Source organism: Anabas testudineus, chromosome 22 (genome assembly GCF_900324465.2).
Source record: "Anabas testudineus chromosome 22, fAnaTes1.2, whole genome shotgun sequence".
In the NCBI taxonomy this organism is placed as follows: Eukaryota; Metazoa; Chordata; class Actinopteri; order Anabantiformes; family Anabantidae; genus Anabas; species Anabas testudineus.
The window spans coordinates 3,128,989-3,149,681 of NC_046630.1; the positions used below are offsets into that span (position 1 = coordinate 3,128,989).

The 20,693-nt window shown below is 38.6% G+C and overlaps 1 protein-coding gene across 3 annotated transcripts in view; it reads left to right on the top strand.

The window, feature by feature from the left end:
• slc4a11 (solute carrier family 4 member 11) overlaps positions 1–20,693 on the top strand; it is a 69,642-nt gene that overhangs the window by 13,194 nt on the left and 35,755 nt on the right. Inside the window, exons 2-4 of one of the 3 annotated variants that reach the window (XM_026339635.1) lie at positions 8,683–8,733; positions 12,771–12,887; positions 18,970–19,013. In XM_026339635.1, coding sequence (XP_026195420.1) covers positions 8,683–8,733; positions 12,771–12,887; positions 18,970–19,013 — 212 coding nt within the window. The remainder of the gene's footprint in view (positions 1–8,682; positions 8,734–12,770; positions 12,888–18,969; positions 19,014–20,693) is intronic. The other 2 variants (XM_026339637.1, XM_026339636.1) reach the window with 2 other exon arrangements.

Consider the following 20,693-nt stretch of genomic DNA (forward strand, 5'->3'; position numbering starts at 1 on the left):
AACAGTTAACGACTGTGGGAAGTCGTGTTCCCTTCACTTTTTTCTCCTCAGAGAACACAGAGATCAAAAAGTGGATCCAAAGCAGAAACAATGGTCGGCTGGTGTTTGATTCGTAGCCCACAGGGGTATTTGTGGTTCCAGAGACAGCAGTCGCAGGAACATCTCTTGTAATATTTTTACTGTCGAAACCTCTCGGCCTGTCTTTGTCTAACAACTGATGCTTGGTGTTTCACTAGTCCTGCAACTGATGCAAAAACCACAGCGTCTGCAAAGGCAACAAGCAGCTGTCTGCCATCTATTTTGCAGATAGCTTGTATGAGAAAAAGGTTTGTTTATATATATATAGAAGACGTTTGTCATGTGGCATGTAGTGACACTACATTAAGGGTTTGTGACATGGAAACTGAGCTGCCTGACAGACATTTCTCTCATATACTGTATGTGTTGTGCAGTGATGAAAGCAGCAAAGTAAGAGAGTCTCATAAACAAACACCCACATGCACACACAGCACATCAGTGAAAGTAATGAGACGTATGTGTGATACTATTCCAGCAGCACTGACTTCCTGCTACAAGTACACAGCTTCCTCTTTCTGCAGAAGGTTATCATGCATCTTGTTTTGCATGAAGTTTTATGTTTCCTGCAGTGGATATCTTACCACTGACTTATCTTGAACCAGTATTTATTTAATAGTAACATTGCAACTGTGAAGAATTCAGAACCTTGAAGGGCTTTTAAAACTCACAAAATGAGTTCAACGCACACCAATCTCACATTTGCAAGAGAATTGTGACATTTATAACATAATAAGAGGCCTGAAAACCAGTTAATCAGGTCTGTTCCTATGTATATATTCTTCCCAGTAGGCACTTTGTGTGTTTGTTTTAAAAAGGTTTCTGTGCACAGCTTGTATGAACAGAGACCAACATTTGCATACAGATCATATTTCTTTGGCAGAGATCTAAAATGTAGACATGTCTTTAACCAGCTATGTGCACGTCAGTGCTCCTGCTTGCTCCACCCCTGCTCCACACAGAGAGACAACAAAATAAGCATTTTAGTTTCAAAAGTTGTTGTGTGAGCAGTCATACATGCAGCTGTAGTGATTCATAGCACCTGCATCAATAATTCCTATCACAATAGGAATAATTAATACAACAATCTAAGAATTTATTAGAGTCTTTGTTATATTTTTATTCATCTCTCCCATATGTCCCATATGTCCCATACTCACCGTTCTTTAAATTTAAAGAATATTTTATGTGTTGAAAATGTTATAGTCATTGTTTTTTATGTGAAATAGAGGGAGTTTATTTGCAGAAGGGACAGTGTTGAAGAACAGTGCACTGACATTGTGCCTTGTACTCATATCTGGCTCTTCCTCATCCCATTTTCTAAAATATTTTGTTTGCTCGCTTTTATTTCTGATGACAGATTCGATCCTCCTGGGCATAGATGATACCAAGCTTGCACAAATCTGAGAGATGTTTTTTCTCTGACTGCTCTTTGCTGCAGGGCTTTTGTTGCTCTACCTTTCTCTTTAAAATACTACAAAGGTATTTTATTGGATTCAACTCAGAGGACATAGTTGGCCAGGTCATAGTTTTCACTTCTTTTAAAAACGGTGTGATTTTTTAATGTTTTGAGTCAATCTCAAGTTGAACTTGGACTCCTCCTTTCATTCAATATTTGGGTATACAAACCTGCATTTATAGTCCCATCTATAACTTCTGCACTCATGCAGCCCATACGAACACTCTTTTATTTTTCACATTCAGCAGAATGATTTCAGTCAATATAGTGGCCCTGACCAGGTCCGTGCCAAACAAGCTGGTCTCCATCTGATCCAAACTCATTTATTTTGGTTTCATCAAACGTAAAATGTGCTGCCAGTATTCATCAGACTGCTTTCTGTGTTGTTTGGCAAAGTTTACTCTTGCAGTTTTGTGCTATTTTGTGAGTAATCACTTTCCTCTTCGACGCCGTTCGTAATGGTTGATTTCATGTAATGTCCTTCACACTGATCAGTCACTGAAACACGATTTCTACAGGTTCAGAATCTGTTTTTCAATGCAGCATTGCATAAATAGCTAATTGTGCGTGGCCTCATTTACCAAGGACAGCCACTGCACCTTTTGTTATAAGTGGCATGGCTGTTCATACACTGCCCGTCTAAAAAAAAGTCTCACACTCTAATATTTCGTTAGACCACCTTTAGAGTTGATAACCGCCCACATTCACCGTGTCATCGTTTTAATAAACTTCTGCAATGTCACAATATTTATTCACGTCCAGAGTTGCATTCATTTTCAACAAGATCTTGTTTGATGATGGGAGAGTCGGACGCTGCACAAAGTCTTCTCCAGCACATCCCAAAGATTCTCAGTGGGGTTAAGGTCTGGACTCTGTGGTGGCCAATTCATGTTTGAAAGTGATGTGTCACGTTCACTGAACCACACTTTTAAATTCACGGCAACAACTCCAGATCATAGCACTGCCCCCACAGTCTTGTACAGTAGGCACTCATCAGACCACATAGCCTTCTTCCATTGGACAGTTCTTAACCCAGTTTTAGTAGTTTCATCAGTCTCCTTAGATGTTTTCTTTGATTCATGCCAATAATTTGACCCTTCTGAAACACATTAACATTGTCTGCACGACCACACAATGTGTCTTAGACATGGTTGTTTAAGAAACGAGAAGCTGCTCACTGCATCAGTTAGGGTTAAATAACTAATCATCCATGCAGTAATTATCCAATTCAAGACTTTTGCTTATTTGCTTAGTTAAAACTAGGTGGTACCTTTTTTTAATGACGGGCAGTGTTTATGCCCTCACCACTCCTGCACCCACTCCTGTAATTATGTTTTGGTTAAGCAGATGCTGTTGTCTTACTTGTTTAGGCAGTTACCATGTGGAGACATGTTGCATTAGACATGGCCCAAAATTGAGAAAGCAATATATTGTATTTCCTTTTTCATGCATTTAGCCTTAAATGGAAATCAGCAGTGTGCAATCTGTTGTTGCACTGAGATTGTACTCTGGGGCTCATCTTTTGTATTTCATTGTAGTCAGATGTGTTTATTTTCAATTACACATAAAATCAAACACATCCTATACCTGAACTCTTTTACATTTAACCCCACTCTCTAAAAAGATGATGGTTTTTGCAGGTTAGCATTGTGTCGCTTTTTCCATCTACACATCCCACATTAGATCATTTGCATTTGCTTTATTTGAGTTGCCAGGGTTGCAGAAAGCCACTGCATCTATGGACTGCAGTGTTACGAAATGTGTATTGTTTTGAAAGACACAAGTCTGAACTGACGTAGGTAGGAATGAATGCATGCTTGCGTGCACAGTATTGATCTCGTCTCTTAGAGGTGTTGTAACTTGTACAGTTTTAGTTCCAGTCGTGTTTTTTGTTGTCAGTATGTCTCAGTTCACACAATTTAAGTAAATCTGCTTCTGATTTCACAACAGAATAGCCTTCATGACTGCTAATGAACTTGTCTCTGAAAGACCATCAGAGCATAAAGTATGTAAAGGTCCCTAATTATCTTCGTCTAACAGTTATTTGCATGTGAACAGAGCTCATTTTAGCAGGCGGGGACAGAATCAGCACTAACTTCACTTCCTTTTTATTTTCTGTCACTGGTCACGTGTGTGCAGATGCAAACATTTTAAACAAAGCTCCTTTACTGGTCATAAACTGAAGTTTGTTGTGTTTCACATCAGTCCATGCTGTATTTTTATTGATCTGGCAAAGTCAGTAACATGGATAATATGCATTCCCCTCCAATCCTTCTAAATCTCCTTCTGCATCTGTCACTGCCAAACAGCTCAATATAGACAGAGCACATGAGTCTTCACGATGCTGCTTCTGATCACAACACTCAGAGCAAATCACAGTTCAGAGAAGCACAGCAATGGCAGGAAGCTTGCATGATATGCCACATAAATAAATGAACAGTCTAATAGAAGAGCCCCCCTCCCCCCAGGGTGTTGAATTCAAATTATTTGGCTTTAATCAGTGGTTTAGAAGCATTTCGTAATTTGTTATTGGAGATTTTTTATCAGAAATCTGAATTCAGATATGTGTTTTATTAGTAAGTTTATTAATATCAAAAATAATTTTTCATACATGGAAAGTATCTGTGCTGGAAACTCTTTAAGTGTGAACTGTCCAGTCCTTGCAAGTCTTAACTAGTCTTTTTGGCCGCCACCTTCAATGGCAACTGGACTTTCGTAACCTTAAGCAACTGAGCGAATCACAACCTGAATGGTGAATTATTTATTCTAGTAATTAATAGATTTTCAGCTATCATATGGTTGTTAGTAGCAGTTAGTTGCAGCCCTATCGTTCATTAATAATGCAGCTAGATCACACCAAAGTACGTCCGGTAATGTGATGTGTGACTTGTGTACTTAATTAACCAGTGTAAAATTGACATCATGTTTACTTTCCTGCGCGCATGTCTGAAAGCCACTTAATAATCACCGTAATAACCATGATAATAAAAGCAATTATAATAATGCAATTAGTGCTGTTTGAGTGTGTGTGTTGTGTTGTAGTGCACTGTGGTCCAAGAATTCAAGGCGTTCCTCAGGCTGTTGAGATGTGTGCATGGCTCCTGCTTGTTTGGTTTATTTAGTTGCACCATGTAGAAATGAATCAACGAATGGTAGAAATAAATGTCATGATTACCTGTGACTGGAGGCACAATGCCATGTGCAGTATTTGATCATTAAGATCATAGTTTAGCTCTGTTTCTGTTATTCTGTTGTGCCGAGGCTTGTGTTAACATGGCAGCTCGGATGAGGTAACTGGTTCCTTATTTTTTTATTTTGATATTTAAGGGAGGCGGGTGGAGGGAACAGTTCCACCGGGAATTTTATGCCACGGACGTTCTTCTGCTGACTCTTGTCATCTGTCAGAAAAAAACTGTTTTCAGTTCCTCGTGACAACAAGACACAACCTCAATTCACCTGGCATTATTTCCTTGTTTTGAAGAAATAGTAGTTCTGTGAACCAACCAGGTAATTATAAAATAAAGACAAGACATAAATTGTAAAATAATACACTGTTAAAATAATTGTCATCAAGCTATCTCTATCATTTTATTTTAAAGAAATCAGTTCATGAGAAGATTAATATCACTCCAGTCACCGTCCAATCAGCATGAAGGTGGAGCTAGGAGACTGTTAGCTTAGCTTAGCATAAAGACTGCAAACAGAGGGAAGTAGCTAGCCTGGCTGTGTCCATAGCCTACGTGCATTTTTCTTGGCTTGTGATAGTGGTGAAAGCTCCAGAAACTAGTTTCATCCAGGCAATAATGTGCATACCACACCCGAAACCACAGCTTTTTTATATTTTGTTTTTTGTGTGACTTAGATTAGAGATATGAGAGCGGCATCAATATTTAACTCCAAATAAATAAACAAACATATTTCACAAAATGTCAAACAGTTTCTTTCGAATGCTCTATTGGCTGCAGGGAAGATTTGGTTTGTAGACAATATTATAAACACATAAAAAACATCCACATATCACTAACCATGTCAGAGAGAGACACGTGCAAAATACAAACAAAAGTTACACAGGAGGTGTTTCATTCCAATGTAAAGTGTAGGTCACCTGTGTTTTAGAAGCAGTCAGAGTTCAATACTGTCACTGCAGGACAATAGACTTATATAAAAAATATAAAAATTGATGTACTTTATTGTGCTCTACTATTGTTACATGAAGCCTTTCTGGAGGAGAGATAATGGACATCTTAACAACCTCCTTATATATCATAGAATAGTCAGTTAAAATTCAAGTAAATTCTTATTTTAATGACTTTTATGTCTGACATTTAACAGAAAGAATCTCTGTATGTAGTTGTACAGAGTGTGAGTATCTGTGTCTCAGATGTTTTATCCCTTCGTCTGAAATGGCTGTGTTTTGTTTTTTTTTTTGCAGTCAAGTCAGGAAAATGCTGTTGATCTTTGGCTATAGGATGAATATGTAATCGCATGGGCTTAATGCTCCAGAAAAGCCCCCCCATCCCCACACACACACACACAGCCTCCCCTCTTTCCTCAGCGTTCGACCACAATGTCTCAATAACCTTCAGAGTATCCCTGCTCCGTATCTGCCTCGTCTTTCTCTGCCATCCGCATGCTGCACGCGTTCACAGGGCCGTGTGACAAACACTCGGAGATGTTGTACTTTAAATTCTCCCTCTGTGCATTTGTAGTGGAACTCTTCACCAGATTAAGTTTCATTCCAAAATGAGATATCCACCATTTTAAAAATGCTGCACCCTACCATTGCAAAATGATTGCCTGCCTCAGGCAAGCAAAACTCACTGTGGATTATCAGTGAATGTACAGTAGTAGCAGAGTCAAGACCTTTGCTGATGAAAAGTGTGTATTCCATATAATCATTGGTAACATTTTTCTACCTAATTAACACGTTAGGAATGAAGCACTTACATTTTCCTGATAACGTTTTTCATCGCCTAAAGGGAGTTCTGCTTTTGAATGTCTGGCTCAGCTCTACATGTGCCCAGTCCCACTTTGTGCTTCCTCTCATTCTGACAGCTGCAGTATGACCCCATGGAAGAAAGATTTACTTACCAGACCTGTCTTTTCACTTTTTTCTGTGTTTTTCTGTCTTTGACAAATCTTCACAGATCTGTCAAGGTAATCAAATAGAGAAAAGTCGGGCCTCTCTCTCTCTTTGAGGCTGATTGTGTCACTGCTTTGCATAATTTAAATGTTCAAATCAATCAAAGCAACAAATTAAATAATATATACAGAGTTTTACATGGTAACTGAAAAACAACATGGCAGAAACTATCAGCATAGTCTGTTACTTCTGGAAAGACGGAGTAGCTGTTGTAGCTGATGACTCACTTTGAATTAATGCAGTAATCATTTCCAGTGTTAAGACCACACTTAAATTATAATTCTGTTGTGTCATTTTGAAAAATGTACCCAAGATCAGTAGTGTTATTTTACTAACTTCATCCAGAAATATCCCGTTAGCGTTCCGTGTGAATCAAAGACAACTTGATTGAGCTCAACTGGAAGCCATTTTCAGCACTGTCAGTATTCAGTGTGTGGAAAAAGATGAATTAAATAATTTGGAAAAGAATAACAGGTCATCATGAGCTCTTGGATTCAGTTTTTTTTTTAGATTTATCTAATGTGTTGATAATTTGTCCTAATAATGAAAATAACCACTGGTCGAAGCCCTGCAGTCTCACACAGCTGTTCTTCATCTGTGTCACAGCTGTTAGGTGATGGACTGACCTGCCTTTATCCCTGCAGTTTAAAATGCATGACGTTCAATCATATGACTTTCAACCTCTAACATTTGTTTAGCTTTGCAGCAACATTTTATGCATTATTATTATTATCATTATTGCATTATTATGCAGTATTTTGGTTCTTATTCAGAGGGATTTCAAATATAAATGTACGTGAGTCATGCTTCACCATTCAGGTGACAGAGTTAAAAGCACAGGGCAAAAAAATATTGCCCAAGCGTCTGTGGAATTATAATGAGGAATGTCTCTGCTGCACTTCTCGGGCTGTGGATACTGTACATTATTGATGCCTGTTGCACTTGGAGACCCACAGCAACATGATATGATTTCTGCAAAAAACGAATTAATTAGTCAGTCAGTACCTAAAAGGATTTAGAGCTGGTATTGCTCTATATTATTGTCATTGTTATTGTCAACTCATTTCCAAAAAACAAACAAAAACTGTGATAGTCTCTCTCTAAACACTTGTGTTACTGTGTTAGTAGCTCTCAACCCTAAGTCCTTTAGTTCCTACCGAAGACATCAATAAACAAATTCATTAAATGTAAAAAAAAGAATAATTTCTAAACAACTGAGCACCAAAGATTTTCCCAAAATCTAAGTCAGAAAGGAGCAAACAGTGCATTTGTTGGGAACTATTTTCAGCCATGGATTAATACACATTTGGTGGACTAGTGAGTATTTACAGCAGCAAGACTGTGAATGTGGGATTGACTCAAAATAGACTACAGTGTGTGTGTGTGTGTGTGTGTGTGTGTGTGTGTGTGTGTGTGTGTGTGTGTGTGTTCATTGTAATAAAGGAACATGTCTCCCGATGTGACTCAAGGATGTGTTCTAATAATTTTTGGACAACAATGGAGCGGATCTCTGTGGCACAGTGGAATAAACTACATCAGGCTTTGCATAAATAGACAGTTTGGGTCTTATTTTATTATTTGATTTATTGAAGACCTTCCTTACTATTTTCCATAGTGTCATGTTCTGTTGTAGAGTCCGTTGTCCAGCTTGGTTTAAAGCTGTATTTATTTTGCCATTTGTAGGCGTTGTCTTGTCTATTAATGGCCATTAGGGGGCAGATATTTGCAAGAACATGTGAAAGAATCATTCAAATTAATTCTGCATCCATGTGATGCCTTACATTTAAATACACAGGTCTTTTCCACGTAAACACCAAAACCAGTTTACTAGCAAAGGTACGATAACGTCTGGTACCTGTATTTATAGCCATCTCTCACACCAACAATTACTTTTTTAAAAAGCACCTCATTTCAAAATGAAAATTGCTCTCTGCAGAGCCAGTTACTGTTGCTTAGATTCACCTCGGTGATTTCTGTCTTTCTCCGTGTTGCTCTTTTTCTGCAGACGTGCCTCCCTCTGGGATGTCCAAGAATGGATACTTCTTTCAAGAAATGGGTGAGTCTGAGCCACCACCACATACGTTTAACTACAATATAAACTACATTTCCAACAATGGCCAGTTTTTCACAGCGGAAAACGTAGGCACCAATAATGGGGAATTCAAGAGTTGGAAACTGTAATCTAAAAGGAGTCTTCATTATGACTGCAAAAGAGGGTCTAGGGATGTCTTTATTTGAATGCTGCCAATAATTTGGCTTGTACCGTACTGTATACGCATGCAGATGTGACTTAAAGATTAGAACTGCAGCTCAGACACAGAAAACTCTGCCAGCTCTCACACTCCACTGCATTTGGATATAAATAATGAACTTTGCTCCGGCTGTTATGATAACGGCAGTTTCATTACCTTCAAGCCAAGGAGAAGCATCCAATTAGTATGTGAGCACAAGCAGCCAGGACAGAATATGCTTGCATTGGATCTCCCTGTCTCCCCCAGCCAATTATTCCCCTCTTGCAACACAGAAATTCAGTCAGCAGATTTACAGAGGCCCCCCGCTGCAGCTGAACGTAACCGTGTTTATTAGAGAACCGTTTATCAGGATATAAATGCATTATTTACATTACACTATGTTACCATTGGCAAGTAAGAATTACCCACTGCTGTCATCTCAGAAATTCATTAGTAAAGATTTGTCCAAAAGTTGAATACTCTCCGAGCCATGTGATATTAAAAAATCATATTTCTTATGTACTGTGTTAAAGTTGCAGAGACACAACTGTTAACTTGAAATAGACAACAGACAGAAAACAGGAACGAAAACTTCACTTAACGTGAACATTAATGTGCAGCACCACCTGTTGGTAATTTAGCCAAAAGAAAAGACGTAAAACCAACACTGACTTAAATATATATTCATAAAATGAACGGAATCTCTCAAGCTATGTTCTTATGTACCTTACTCGTAGAGTTATTGACCTTTGACTGGAGCTGTTAACATTAGCTGAAAGCTAACAGATTAAAAAAAACATCAGAGGCTCTGAGGAGGTGCTGGAGCAGTTTGCCAGTGACAAACCCTCCACCCGTGGCTGTGTTACCTTAAGAAATCTGCTTTAGCTGTGACAAATGTTTAATAAATGATCAAAATGTGAGGATGTTTGAGGATGTTCCTGTGGCTATGCTCTTTAGGGTATTTTGCAGGTACGTTTTGGGATTTTGGAGTTCCTGTTTAACAGAGGTAATAAGCTGCACAGATCCAGATTCATCTTGCCTTGTGATCTATTCAGTAAAAGGAAATAACAGCCTAAACAGCAGCTACACTGATTAAAGGGTAGAGAATTTACCTCGATTCCTTTCCCTGAAGCTGAAGTCTTACTTTATGAAAATATAATAGTTTCTTCATTAAAAGAGGCGGTCTTTATTTCGGTAGTGGGAACCTGTTATTTAACTGTCATCGTCATTGTTAAACTGCTTGTTTTTATCTTCTGTTGCCTCAAATCCTACATGTTTTGGTGGGATGCAGCAAAAATACATTGAAATAATCAGAACAATTATCACAGCTATACAGTACACCTTTGAGTTTTGAACAAGTGCTGCAGTAAACATTTCTTCATTAATCTACTGCTTGTTTCTTTTTTTATTTGTTAAACGTTTAGCCCATAAATATCAGAAAATAATAACAAAACAGTCTCATTCAGTCCCTGTTGACGTGTAACCAACAGACCAACACCTAATAATATTTAGTTTACTAAAAAATTAAGCAAAGAAAAGCAGTAAATCATATAAAATAACAAAAGCTATTGTCAGAACAGATGCAAATTTTTTGTCAGATTTCTAATTTACTAGTAAACTGACAAAAATCTGCACCTACTCTCATACTCTTGTTTTACAGCAAACTATTTGAAGCTATTTTAAGACTTTCCACCCTAGAATTTTATGACCAAATTAATCACAACAATAGATTAATGTATGTATGAGAACGGTGGGTCGTTGCCAGCCTACATGACATGAAATGAAGGCTGCTGTGTATCTTCTTCAAGTAATTTCAGAACAAAGCTATAAAAGTTTAAAACCTCTCGATGCAAATGTGCTCCTTTGTGGCTGTTTGTAACTGTGTTGTGCTTCTGTATGTCACAGCTCTAAACACATCTCAAAGGCTGCTGCAGAACACTGCACACCGTTTGAAGGAAACACATCAATCATTCAGTGTTTTCATATCAAACACCCCTCATCCCTCTGCCCTTGTTCCTTATACATGTTGCATGCTTGTATTCACTGGACACAGTTACTAAGGGGGAGCTCGGCTTCATGCGCAGCTCATCTGAATTCAAATGCTGCAGAGTTGATTCAATTTATTATTGGTATCACTCCGTCAAAAGAAACTAGATTGTGTTTTTTTTTTTAAACATCGGCAGCTCCTAATTCTGAATGTGAATTGCATTTTTGGAGCTAAATTTAAAATTAACACAGGATGAAGATTGGAAAAGATAAGATTTGATATTTTCAGCACAAAAATAAGTCATATAGTCATAATCATTTAATAACTTTTTCCAAAATTGTCACATTTGAACCATTTATTCCATCTGCTCAGCTGCTCTTTGCCAAGGTGATTTGAAAGTCAGAGCCCAGCCGGTGAGTCTGAGGCACAGAGGGATGCAGGCAAGGCGGTAACGCCGAGATTTTCAAATAATGTCAGGTGCTGAGGGATGATCCTGATGCAAGAAAAACTGAATGAACTGAAATTGGGGCCTCCTCACGGATAAGGTCAATAGATAAAGAGCATGAGAGATATTGTTCTCGTCGCATCAAACCAATCGCTGGATGATGTTTGGGAGCCCACTAGTTAGTGTAGGATTGGATTTAAGGGACTGCTGTGTTAGGAACAGAGAGTGGGATGAGTCATGCAAACAGGCTTCAGTCTGCTTTCAGTGATGCTTTCTACTGCAAATCCTGAGCATGACACTCCAAAAACTGTCTACCTGCTGATTCATAACAGACTTAGCTTCATTCAGTTGTCTTTGACAAAACCTGCTGTTTTCTTTAGGTTTCTAGGAGCAGAGGTCTCCTGCTTCCAGCTAGTTATGCATTTGATTAATTTCTGTTGTGCACTTGCTTCAGTGTTAAAGCATGGCCAAATCATTATGTTTCCTCCACCATACTTTACGACTGGGATGATGTTGTGTTCTTTCCAAATAGTCCAATATAGTTTCACAAATGTTAGCCAGTTCCAATGATGCCTTCAAATCTTTCAAAATCTGTCTCTCTGGGTTGTTTCTTTGCCTCATTGATGAGAGTTCGTTGTGGTCTTAGGGTCATTTTGACTGGCCGCCCACTTTTGGGAGTAGTCGATGGATCAATCTATGTGCTAACAAGTGATTGAAATTAACAAAACAATCAAGACATTCCATTACAAATATAATTAATAGTTGCAAAACTTTTACCTTATTTAAATAAAAATGTTTATACTTGAAAGAGGTGTCATACTCATGACTAAAGTCTAATTAGTGAATGATATTAAAGGGAAAGTGGGAGCTTGGATTTGACACATCAGCTTCTTTCTGTTCTGTTCTGTTTCTGTAATATTTCTCGATCACTAAAACAATCTTTGCACATTATTAGTATTTCTGAAAAGGAAAAAAAAAGTACTTTGTTCCAACGTTGGTCATTTAAGCCGTCATAAAAATATAAATTTGTTGTTGTTGTATCATGTTGCTGTCTAAATTCTGTTTTAGGGGTCATGTAATAAGTGTTTCTACTTATCTACGTATCAACCTCAAATTTCATCAACCCAGTATTTTAATATTGTGTGTGTAGAGTATGAATCCTAGAGCATGAGGTACAAAAAATAAATCATGCAAAAAACAGCAGAATCCTGGCAAATCTAGATTCTTTCCCTTTTTACCTTGTATAACCAGAGACAGCAGACCACATTTTTTATGGAGCTGCCTGTTGAAATAATTTGCAGTAAGTAGCTGTTGAATTTTGGGACTTGACAGGTACTTCAACTGAGGATAATAATATTTAAAGTGGGTTTGCTGTCCTGCCTGGAAGCCAGTGAGGTCCAGGAAGTGACCCTGTGCTGTTGTGTCCCCAGAGCAGCGGGAGGCAGAGCAGGAGGAGGGCAGCGAGGGCCGAGAGGAGGGACAGGACTCGCCAATCGCCTGCGGAGATGACATCCACCTCTATGACAACCAGATCAGCCCGGGCCCAGGTCAGTACACAGAGAGAGCGAGAGAGAGAGAGAGATTTACAGGGCAGTGGGGGTTAGACTGCGCGCTGGGCATAAAGAGAAAACCTGGATGAAAAGGAATTGGGGAGAGAGGGAAACAAGAGCAGAGGTGGCAGAAACGGTGGGAGGAGGCAAGAGTTGAAGAATCAGTGGAGGGGAGGATTTGTTTGGAGGAAACAGCAATTACTGTAAAGGTTGAGGCATTTTATGCATTTTTCTCCTTTTAAAATGCTGTCGTGTCGGAGAGTTTCCAAATGTAAAGACCCTGTAAAAAGCAGTGATGGGCTCACTAAACTGTATCCTACCTGTCCAGCACCAAAAAGGGAGACTACATTGGGAACATGGTGGAACATTTCACATGTGAAACATACATACTTCTGTATGGAAGATTGGAAACTCTCACTGCAGCTCTCTGTTGTCCTGATTTGTGATCTGTGAAGGATCCTATGGTGATAAACAGATTCATTAAAATAGTATTTTTAGCAGAACATTTAATAACTTACAGTATGTTGCACTGTGCATGTGAAGTTGTTCCTCTGCAGTCTCCTTTTAAGTGGGAATGTGTATCGCAATCAGCTTGTCTGGATAAAAAAAGGCTAAAAAAAGAGCCCCTCTAAATATGCCTCTTCCACTCAATAATCTTCTCTGCTGTTCGACTGTCTGATCAATATCAGCAGTTACATTTATTGCTCTCTGCACTTCAGCGTTTTCTGAGATGTTTTATATCATGACGCACATTCTTCAAGGGGAGTGCCCGTCGTCTCCAGTCATGGCAGATTTCCGAAAAAGAAAAAAAAATGAAGAAAGTCGAGAGCAAAAGGAAAACGTCCAGACGACACCCCACACAACTTTAAACTAATTTTGTGGAGGTCTGCTGGGGTGTAAGTCCATACAGAGCCTGACGACAGGTGTTGACTTGACAGACAGCTCCTCAGCTGCAGGTGCAGATGATTTTGACCCCATCACCAGAAACCCCACGGGTCAACGGGTTACTGTTGCCAAGGCAACAGTCACAGGTGCACAACGAGGAGAGAGGGAAAGAGAGGGAGCGATGCTGAATGTGACAGGTGACCATGTCACTTGGGCTGATTCTCCATACATAGTAACACTTAAGGCATCTGATGAAGGAGACGGAGCAAGTTAGAGGAAGAGAACGCTGAAAACTCTCCGTCAGTTCGGACAGGTGCTATGAATGTCGAGTAAGAGTGTTAAATGCTAGTGTGGCGTAGTGTAAACTGTCCTATGTCAGGTAATCAGTGCTCATTAACACAACTGTTTTATTCATGAGAGCAATTTCACCCCTTTTTCAAAAATGTTTCCACAGTTTATACCCAAATTAAGTAGTCCCAGTAGCCATCAACATCTTTATTCTAAGAATATATTTAGGCTTGTTTATGTTTTCCAGTGTGCATAGTTAATTGTAAGATTATAACTGTAGGATTTTACTGCAATGCTAGATGGATGCTGTGTGTCTGCATTATAGCTAGAGGTGTTTGCTCTGACCAGAACTCTTCACTACATCACAAAATAACCATCATTTTTCTTTGGATTACTGAAAAAATAACTACATGTGTATCAAACATGTGTATCGGTGAATTTAAAGAAAGATATGAAAGAAAAAGACAAATCATTGATCTCAAGGGATGGAGAATAAAATCTTTAAGGAATTAGATCGTTTTATATTGTAATACACATTCATTAATTTTATATATGGTTATTGTAGCTATCTAATATAACTTTTATGAGTGAAATGCAAGAGAAATTAATTATTTTTGTCACATTATTTAAAATAATACAGCCAAATATATGGGAAGCCATGGAATTGACATTGTGGATAAATGTCTGACACTGCACTGATATGATCTCACCGTATACAGCTTAATGTATCTAATTGTCGTACTGCCCACGCCTAATCACCAGCCATCGATTTCACACCTTTGGCCACCTTTGTGGGAGCTGCACCGCTCAAGCTGGCCGTGTTTGTACCACAGTGATCTCACTCTACACAGCTGTAATATGTTGAATTCTCACTCCTCTCATCAGAAGTTGTCACCTGCAGGTGCACAGTGTTTTGTCATGCCCAACTGTGTGTGCTCGCAGATTTATAGTGCATAATTCATTGACACCGCAGCTGAATGTTGATTAGTGTGGATTTATTCCAGTCGTTACATACATTTGATCCCAGTATCGCTGGTTGTTTGCATGCCTGTCTCTACCTTTAATTTCTGTCGTGAATTACGATGTTATTATATTATTCTACATCAGCAGGCTGCTGTGGAATACGTCCACCGTATCAAATCAATGTAAAGCTCTGAACAGGACTTTTATCACTTCCTGTCTGGCTAAATAAGCAGTAGTTTGAAAAAGCAAATAGTTTGGTGTTTACATCAGACCCAGAGACAGAAGCTCCTTCCTAAATCGAATTTAAAAACATCCATCTGCTATAATTAATCCATTTCTATGCCTATATTTAACATTGGCTTCTTTCATGAGAAAATATAGTCTTGCTTTGGATGCTTTTATAATTGTGGTCTCTTGCCAGCCTGGTTTCTGGGGCAGTATTTAATCTTGACCTTTATGATATTGTGCCTGATATTTAACTGCATCGTACTAAAGTTACATTTTAAAATGGCTCCTAACATTTGACTTATTAAAGGAACATTTTTTATTTTTATGTCCAAAATAGTAGGTCAGCATCAAACGTACTGCAGTGTTTACTGTTATACCACAGTGACATCATTATCATCATCTGTCTCAGTTTATACCAAAAAATAAAATTATAATGTGTCCAGAGGAGTAGGTATGTTTAATTATTTTCATCTGTCAAACTGTATCTGTTCTGTTTTTACCTCCTACACATTGTTTGAACATAAAAATGAATAAAATAGAAAAGACTGGGGCTTCAACTTAGAAATAAGACAAGCAGACACGCATTTTAATGATGATGATGCAGCCAGCTCTCAAAAACTTGACGAGAGAAGCTGATCTGAATATGATCTGCAGTCAGAACTACAGTTTTATAAGCATAGCAAGAAATCAGTGGCAAAGAAGCTATTCACAATAAAACACAATAAATACTGCAGTGAGAAGCGTTTTTAGTACCAATACAGTAAAACAAAAGTGCTACACAAGCTCAGACCATTATTTACCATTTATCTGCAGTATTTGTTGTTAGTTATTGATGGATTAGTTGCACATTCAGACACAAGATGAAGCTTCAGAAAGCTCACACGGCTCCAACGTGCTGTAGAGCTGAGGAGTCCATAATTTATTCTGCTGCGTATTTGTGGATGAGTGGCGTCAGGCGAAGATCAAACAAAGTGATTGATGGCAGTTATTCAGGCGACTGTTGAAAATTAGGAATTGAAGAGCTTACTGGTAGAACAACGATGATGTTTGTTTGCTGTCTATTTCTTATTGTTCTGACATGATCTTATCAATTTTTCTCTCTTCAGAGATCTTTGTCATAAAGCTGTCAAATGCTCTCCATAAATAGAATTGATTTCATGATTATATTTCTGCCAGCACCGGGCTCACTTCCACTTCAGTTCAATCAATTGGCTGAATACTGAAGTGGAAAAGTCATGAAGAAGGACAGCCATGTCTCACGCTGCAAAAGTGGGGGTTGAGGCTTTGACCAAGGTCGTTCCGTGACCTTGACAGACTTTGTTTTATCTACATGTGAGCATGGAGAGAGGTCCGATTAGAAGAGCAAAAACAAATTTTAACATTTTGAAATTGGTCTTTATCATTCACCATAGACAGATTTTAATATTTAATATTTTAATATTTAACAAGTTCAAGTACACAGTGTTATGTACCCTTTTTAGAGTTTTTTTGTTTTGCATTTCAACAATAAAGATGAAATGTTGAGAGTAAACTTTGAGACATTTGAAGATAAAGCTTTTGAGATTGAATCAAACTACCACTTTCAGTGTCTATATATCTATAAAATACCTGTAAGCATTGACCGACGCTGTGTTCATGCACCAAAAGAGAAATAACGTCCTTGTAACTGGCTCTAAAACTTTATCGTAATATACAGAGTGATAGATATAATAAATGAGGAGACACAGGCAGAAAACATCAAAGTGTTTTTTTACACAAAAAATGAAATGAAGAGCTGTCGGCTTCTGAAAGATTCACACATTTGCAATAATATTCATTTGCTGAGGTCAAGGTTTGAGTTCTTTCACCACAGCTTTTAGCATTTCCTCTGAATTTAATTATTTTGTGCTAAAAGTTTTTTTATTTATTTTTCTCAACATATGGCACCACGTAGCACAGTGACTGTGAATGCTGTTTGAATTTCTTCTAATGACCTTAATTGTGCAGAAGTGACTCATAAATATCTGCTCTGCACACATTTAAAAGCAAAACTTGATCAAATAAGGGTCAAACATTATTGTCTATCTATAAACGACTAACTAACTCTACCAGTCTGATGATGTTGCTCTTTTCTCTCTCGACACAGAACTCATTACTCACATTATAACGTAATGTTTCTTCAACTTTTTTGACCACATTAATAAAACGTTATAAAACATGCGCTGAACACTCACATATTTATTAATTCAACCATCCTCAATGACCAGAATCACACTACACACAACTCTGATATTACATAACAGTTGTGTCTAACATTGATCACATATAGTGTCGTATTTAACACTTGCTCCTCCTAATCCCTAAACCCCCAGGTTCTCCTGGATTACTTTAAGTCACACAGTATATTGAGACATACTGAGACCACTGGAAGGAGGTGATGACTGGCTGAGGTAATCTTATATGAATATATGAATATCTCCTTACGGTTACAGCCTGACAGCAATTAGAGCTGCCGCTTCCTCTCCCCTCTGGGAGAGGATCAGCCCAGCCATGTGCTTTTTTGATTGTGAGGCTTTGATGAACCAAATCCACTGCACACGACACGTGCCCCCCGCCATAGTCTCATCATTGAGAGGTAGGAGTTGGGACTCTTTCTTCCTCCACTGCCTGCAGGGTTTTATGATGGCAAGGTGTTTTGTGTGGCGATCAAAGCTCCCCACCCCCCTCTCTGCAGACTCAAACATGTTCACTTGTGGCTGGATTATTGATATTATGGTATCCTGGCGCTTTCCTGAGGCTTATTGGCTTGTTAAAGGGGGGTTTTCTCTTCCTTTGCTGGAGGGTGTAGTTAAGCACTGATTGATTCCCAGACAGAGCCGGCACAGTGCATCACGCGGAGCAGAAGAGGAAAGCCCATGGTAACCTAATAACGTCCTCCCCACGGTAAACGGCGATAACTGTGTTACGTAACAGTGGTGGACTGTTTCATTAGAGTCAGCATGCTACTGACAGTCTGCTGGTTAAGGGATTGAGTGTGTTGAATACCTCATTCCCTAGGTTTGTCCACGTATTGTTTCCAACATAAAAGGTTTTTCCTCTTTCTGCCTTTTTTCTACATTGGGAAAATCCAGACCTTTGTACTTTATCTGAGCTCTGTGCTCAGCTCCGCAGACGTGTGTATTAAAGCCTTATCAGCAGAGAACTTCCAATCCCTGTTCAATGAGAGCATTTAGAGACTTGCCTCTTGACATTTTCATCACTATTAGAAAAGGGATCTCAGGCTTCTTTTCTTTACAGGCTGAGTGGTTGTTACTTGTGATCTTTATTTCAGATTTGCACCATGAATATTAAATATTGTTGGTTGAAAATACTTTTAAATGCAAATACAGAGCGTTAGAAATAGACACTTTAACTTGAAATATTCAAATTTTTACAAAAGCAGACACTAGTGTGGTGTTTAAACGCTGGGGTCACGTGGCCAAAGGTTTAAGGCGCTAACAATATGCTACAGCAGTCTGCTTTCAAGTCGTGTCATGTTCTACAGTCGGCTCTGAAATAAAGGCACTAATTCCCACCACCACTTGTCACGTAAAGCTGTGTTCACCAACGTATAGAAAGCATTTATAAATACCTGCACGGTGGATAATGTAGGTGAATTCTGAGCCCTACATGTAGATTTTACACATAGTTACATTAATTGTTGGCACTTACAGAGTCTTGTCTTGTTTTTCCTCAGATGCTGACGACTCTGGCTGCGTGTTACTGAACACATCAAGACGGGTAAGTGTTAACAGTCCCTGAATTAAATATAATTTAGATTTAGAAATTAAATGTTTCCACTGCTGCGTTTTTACTGTGTTTAAAATGTTCTATTAAGAATCATCTGATACCGAGTCCATGCCCGCTTCATATATTTCCCTACATACCCTAATGGCTCATGGCTCTGTAGTGCACTCTGCACACTGAGGTTTGTAAAACTGATCCACTTTATGTTAGATATGCTTGACAACTGAATAGCTCTGCTGTCAGTGGGAATGTCTTCTGTGTATGCTGCTGTTTATCTTTTCATGCTGCTCTCCTGGTGGCTTCCTGATATCGTTCCACGCTAGTTTTAACAAAGTCAGTGTCAGATGTACTGTAGATGTGTATGCGGCAGGATTGTTGGTTTATTTACGTTGTAGTTGGTTAAAGAAGAGCTTCTGAAAATGATTATGATTAATAAAAAAGCTGATACAGGAACCCCCAGTGACATACTAGTATAGTTTAACTGGTTCTGATTGGGGCATTTTAGTAAAACAAGAAATCTGCAGCTGTAGTGTTTGTTTCGTTCTAGCTGGACGTGATTTCCTTAATTGACTTTCTTAATGAACAGACGCTCATAGACTGAGGAGGGTCTCCACAAAAAGCTTTGTAAAGTATTACCAATAACAGAAATAAAATTTATTATTACTTATTGTTATTCACATAACCTTGCCCTGAAATATAGAGTGGTACATGCTTCTAACTTGGCATAAGTCCGTCTATGCATGATGTCCAAGAAGATAAGCACTGATCACAAAATGGCACAACTACATTTTTACAATTATCATATAAAGTAGTCCCATGAATGTTGGCAGCACATTCTTTTGTCAGATAAAACCAAAATAAATTAGTTTGGATTAGATGGAGTCCAGCATGTTAGGCATGGGACTTGGCCAGGACCCCCCCCCCCCTACAGGGACTCCACGGGGCCACCAGTGAAACATGCTCCAATGCAAAAGGTGTATGAGGAGTTGACATTTATACATCCACTAGGAATACAGGTTTGTATACACAAAAGAAATGCAATTATAACAGTTGGACTTGATATGTCACATGTGCATAGACTAAATGTAATACAGAGGATTAGAGACATGAAGCCCACGTAAAGCATCAGGAGGCTGGAGAAACATACATTGACACATCAGACACTCTACTTTCTCTGGACTTGGTCAGCACACATGCTGCTGCATTTTAGATAAAGTAATCTACATTTTATCTCAGGCTTTCCAGGGTAGACCAGACAAGAGAGAATTACAGTAATCAACCCTTGTGGCGATGGAGGCATTTTTTCATAGTCTAAGTGAAAGAGAAAAGGTTCTACTGTGGGGATATTCCCAAGATGATAAAAGGCTGTCTAATGAGTGCATCAAAATTCAAATTAGGCTCAACTTCAAACTAAAAACTAAGCTGATGCAGCACCGCTCACTAAGAGTGTCTGCATTAACATCTGTCTCTGTGAAATCCCATGTGATCCACACAGCAAAACACTATAAGACCAGTTTATCAAAAGGATAACAGATAACAGAGGCACTAATGATTGGTCCTGCAGTCATTTCTCACACAGAGAAGCTAAACGTTTATGAATTTATTTCTAACAGATTTCTCCATTTACAGTTACTGGTAAATGTTGTTCTTCTGTTATAACTGTGTTATTCTGAC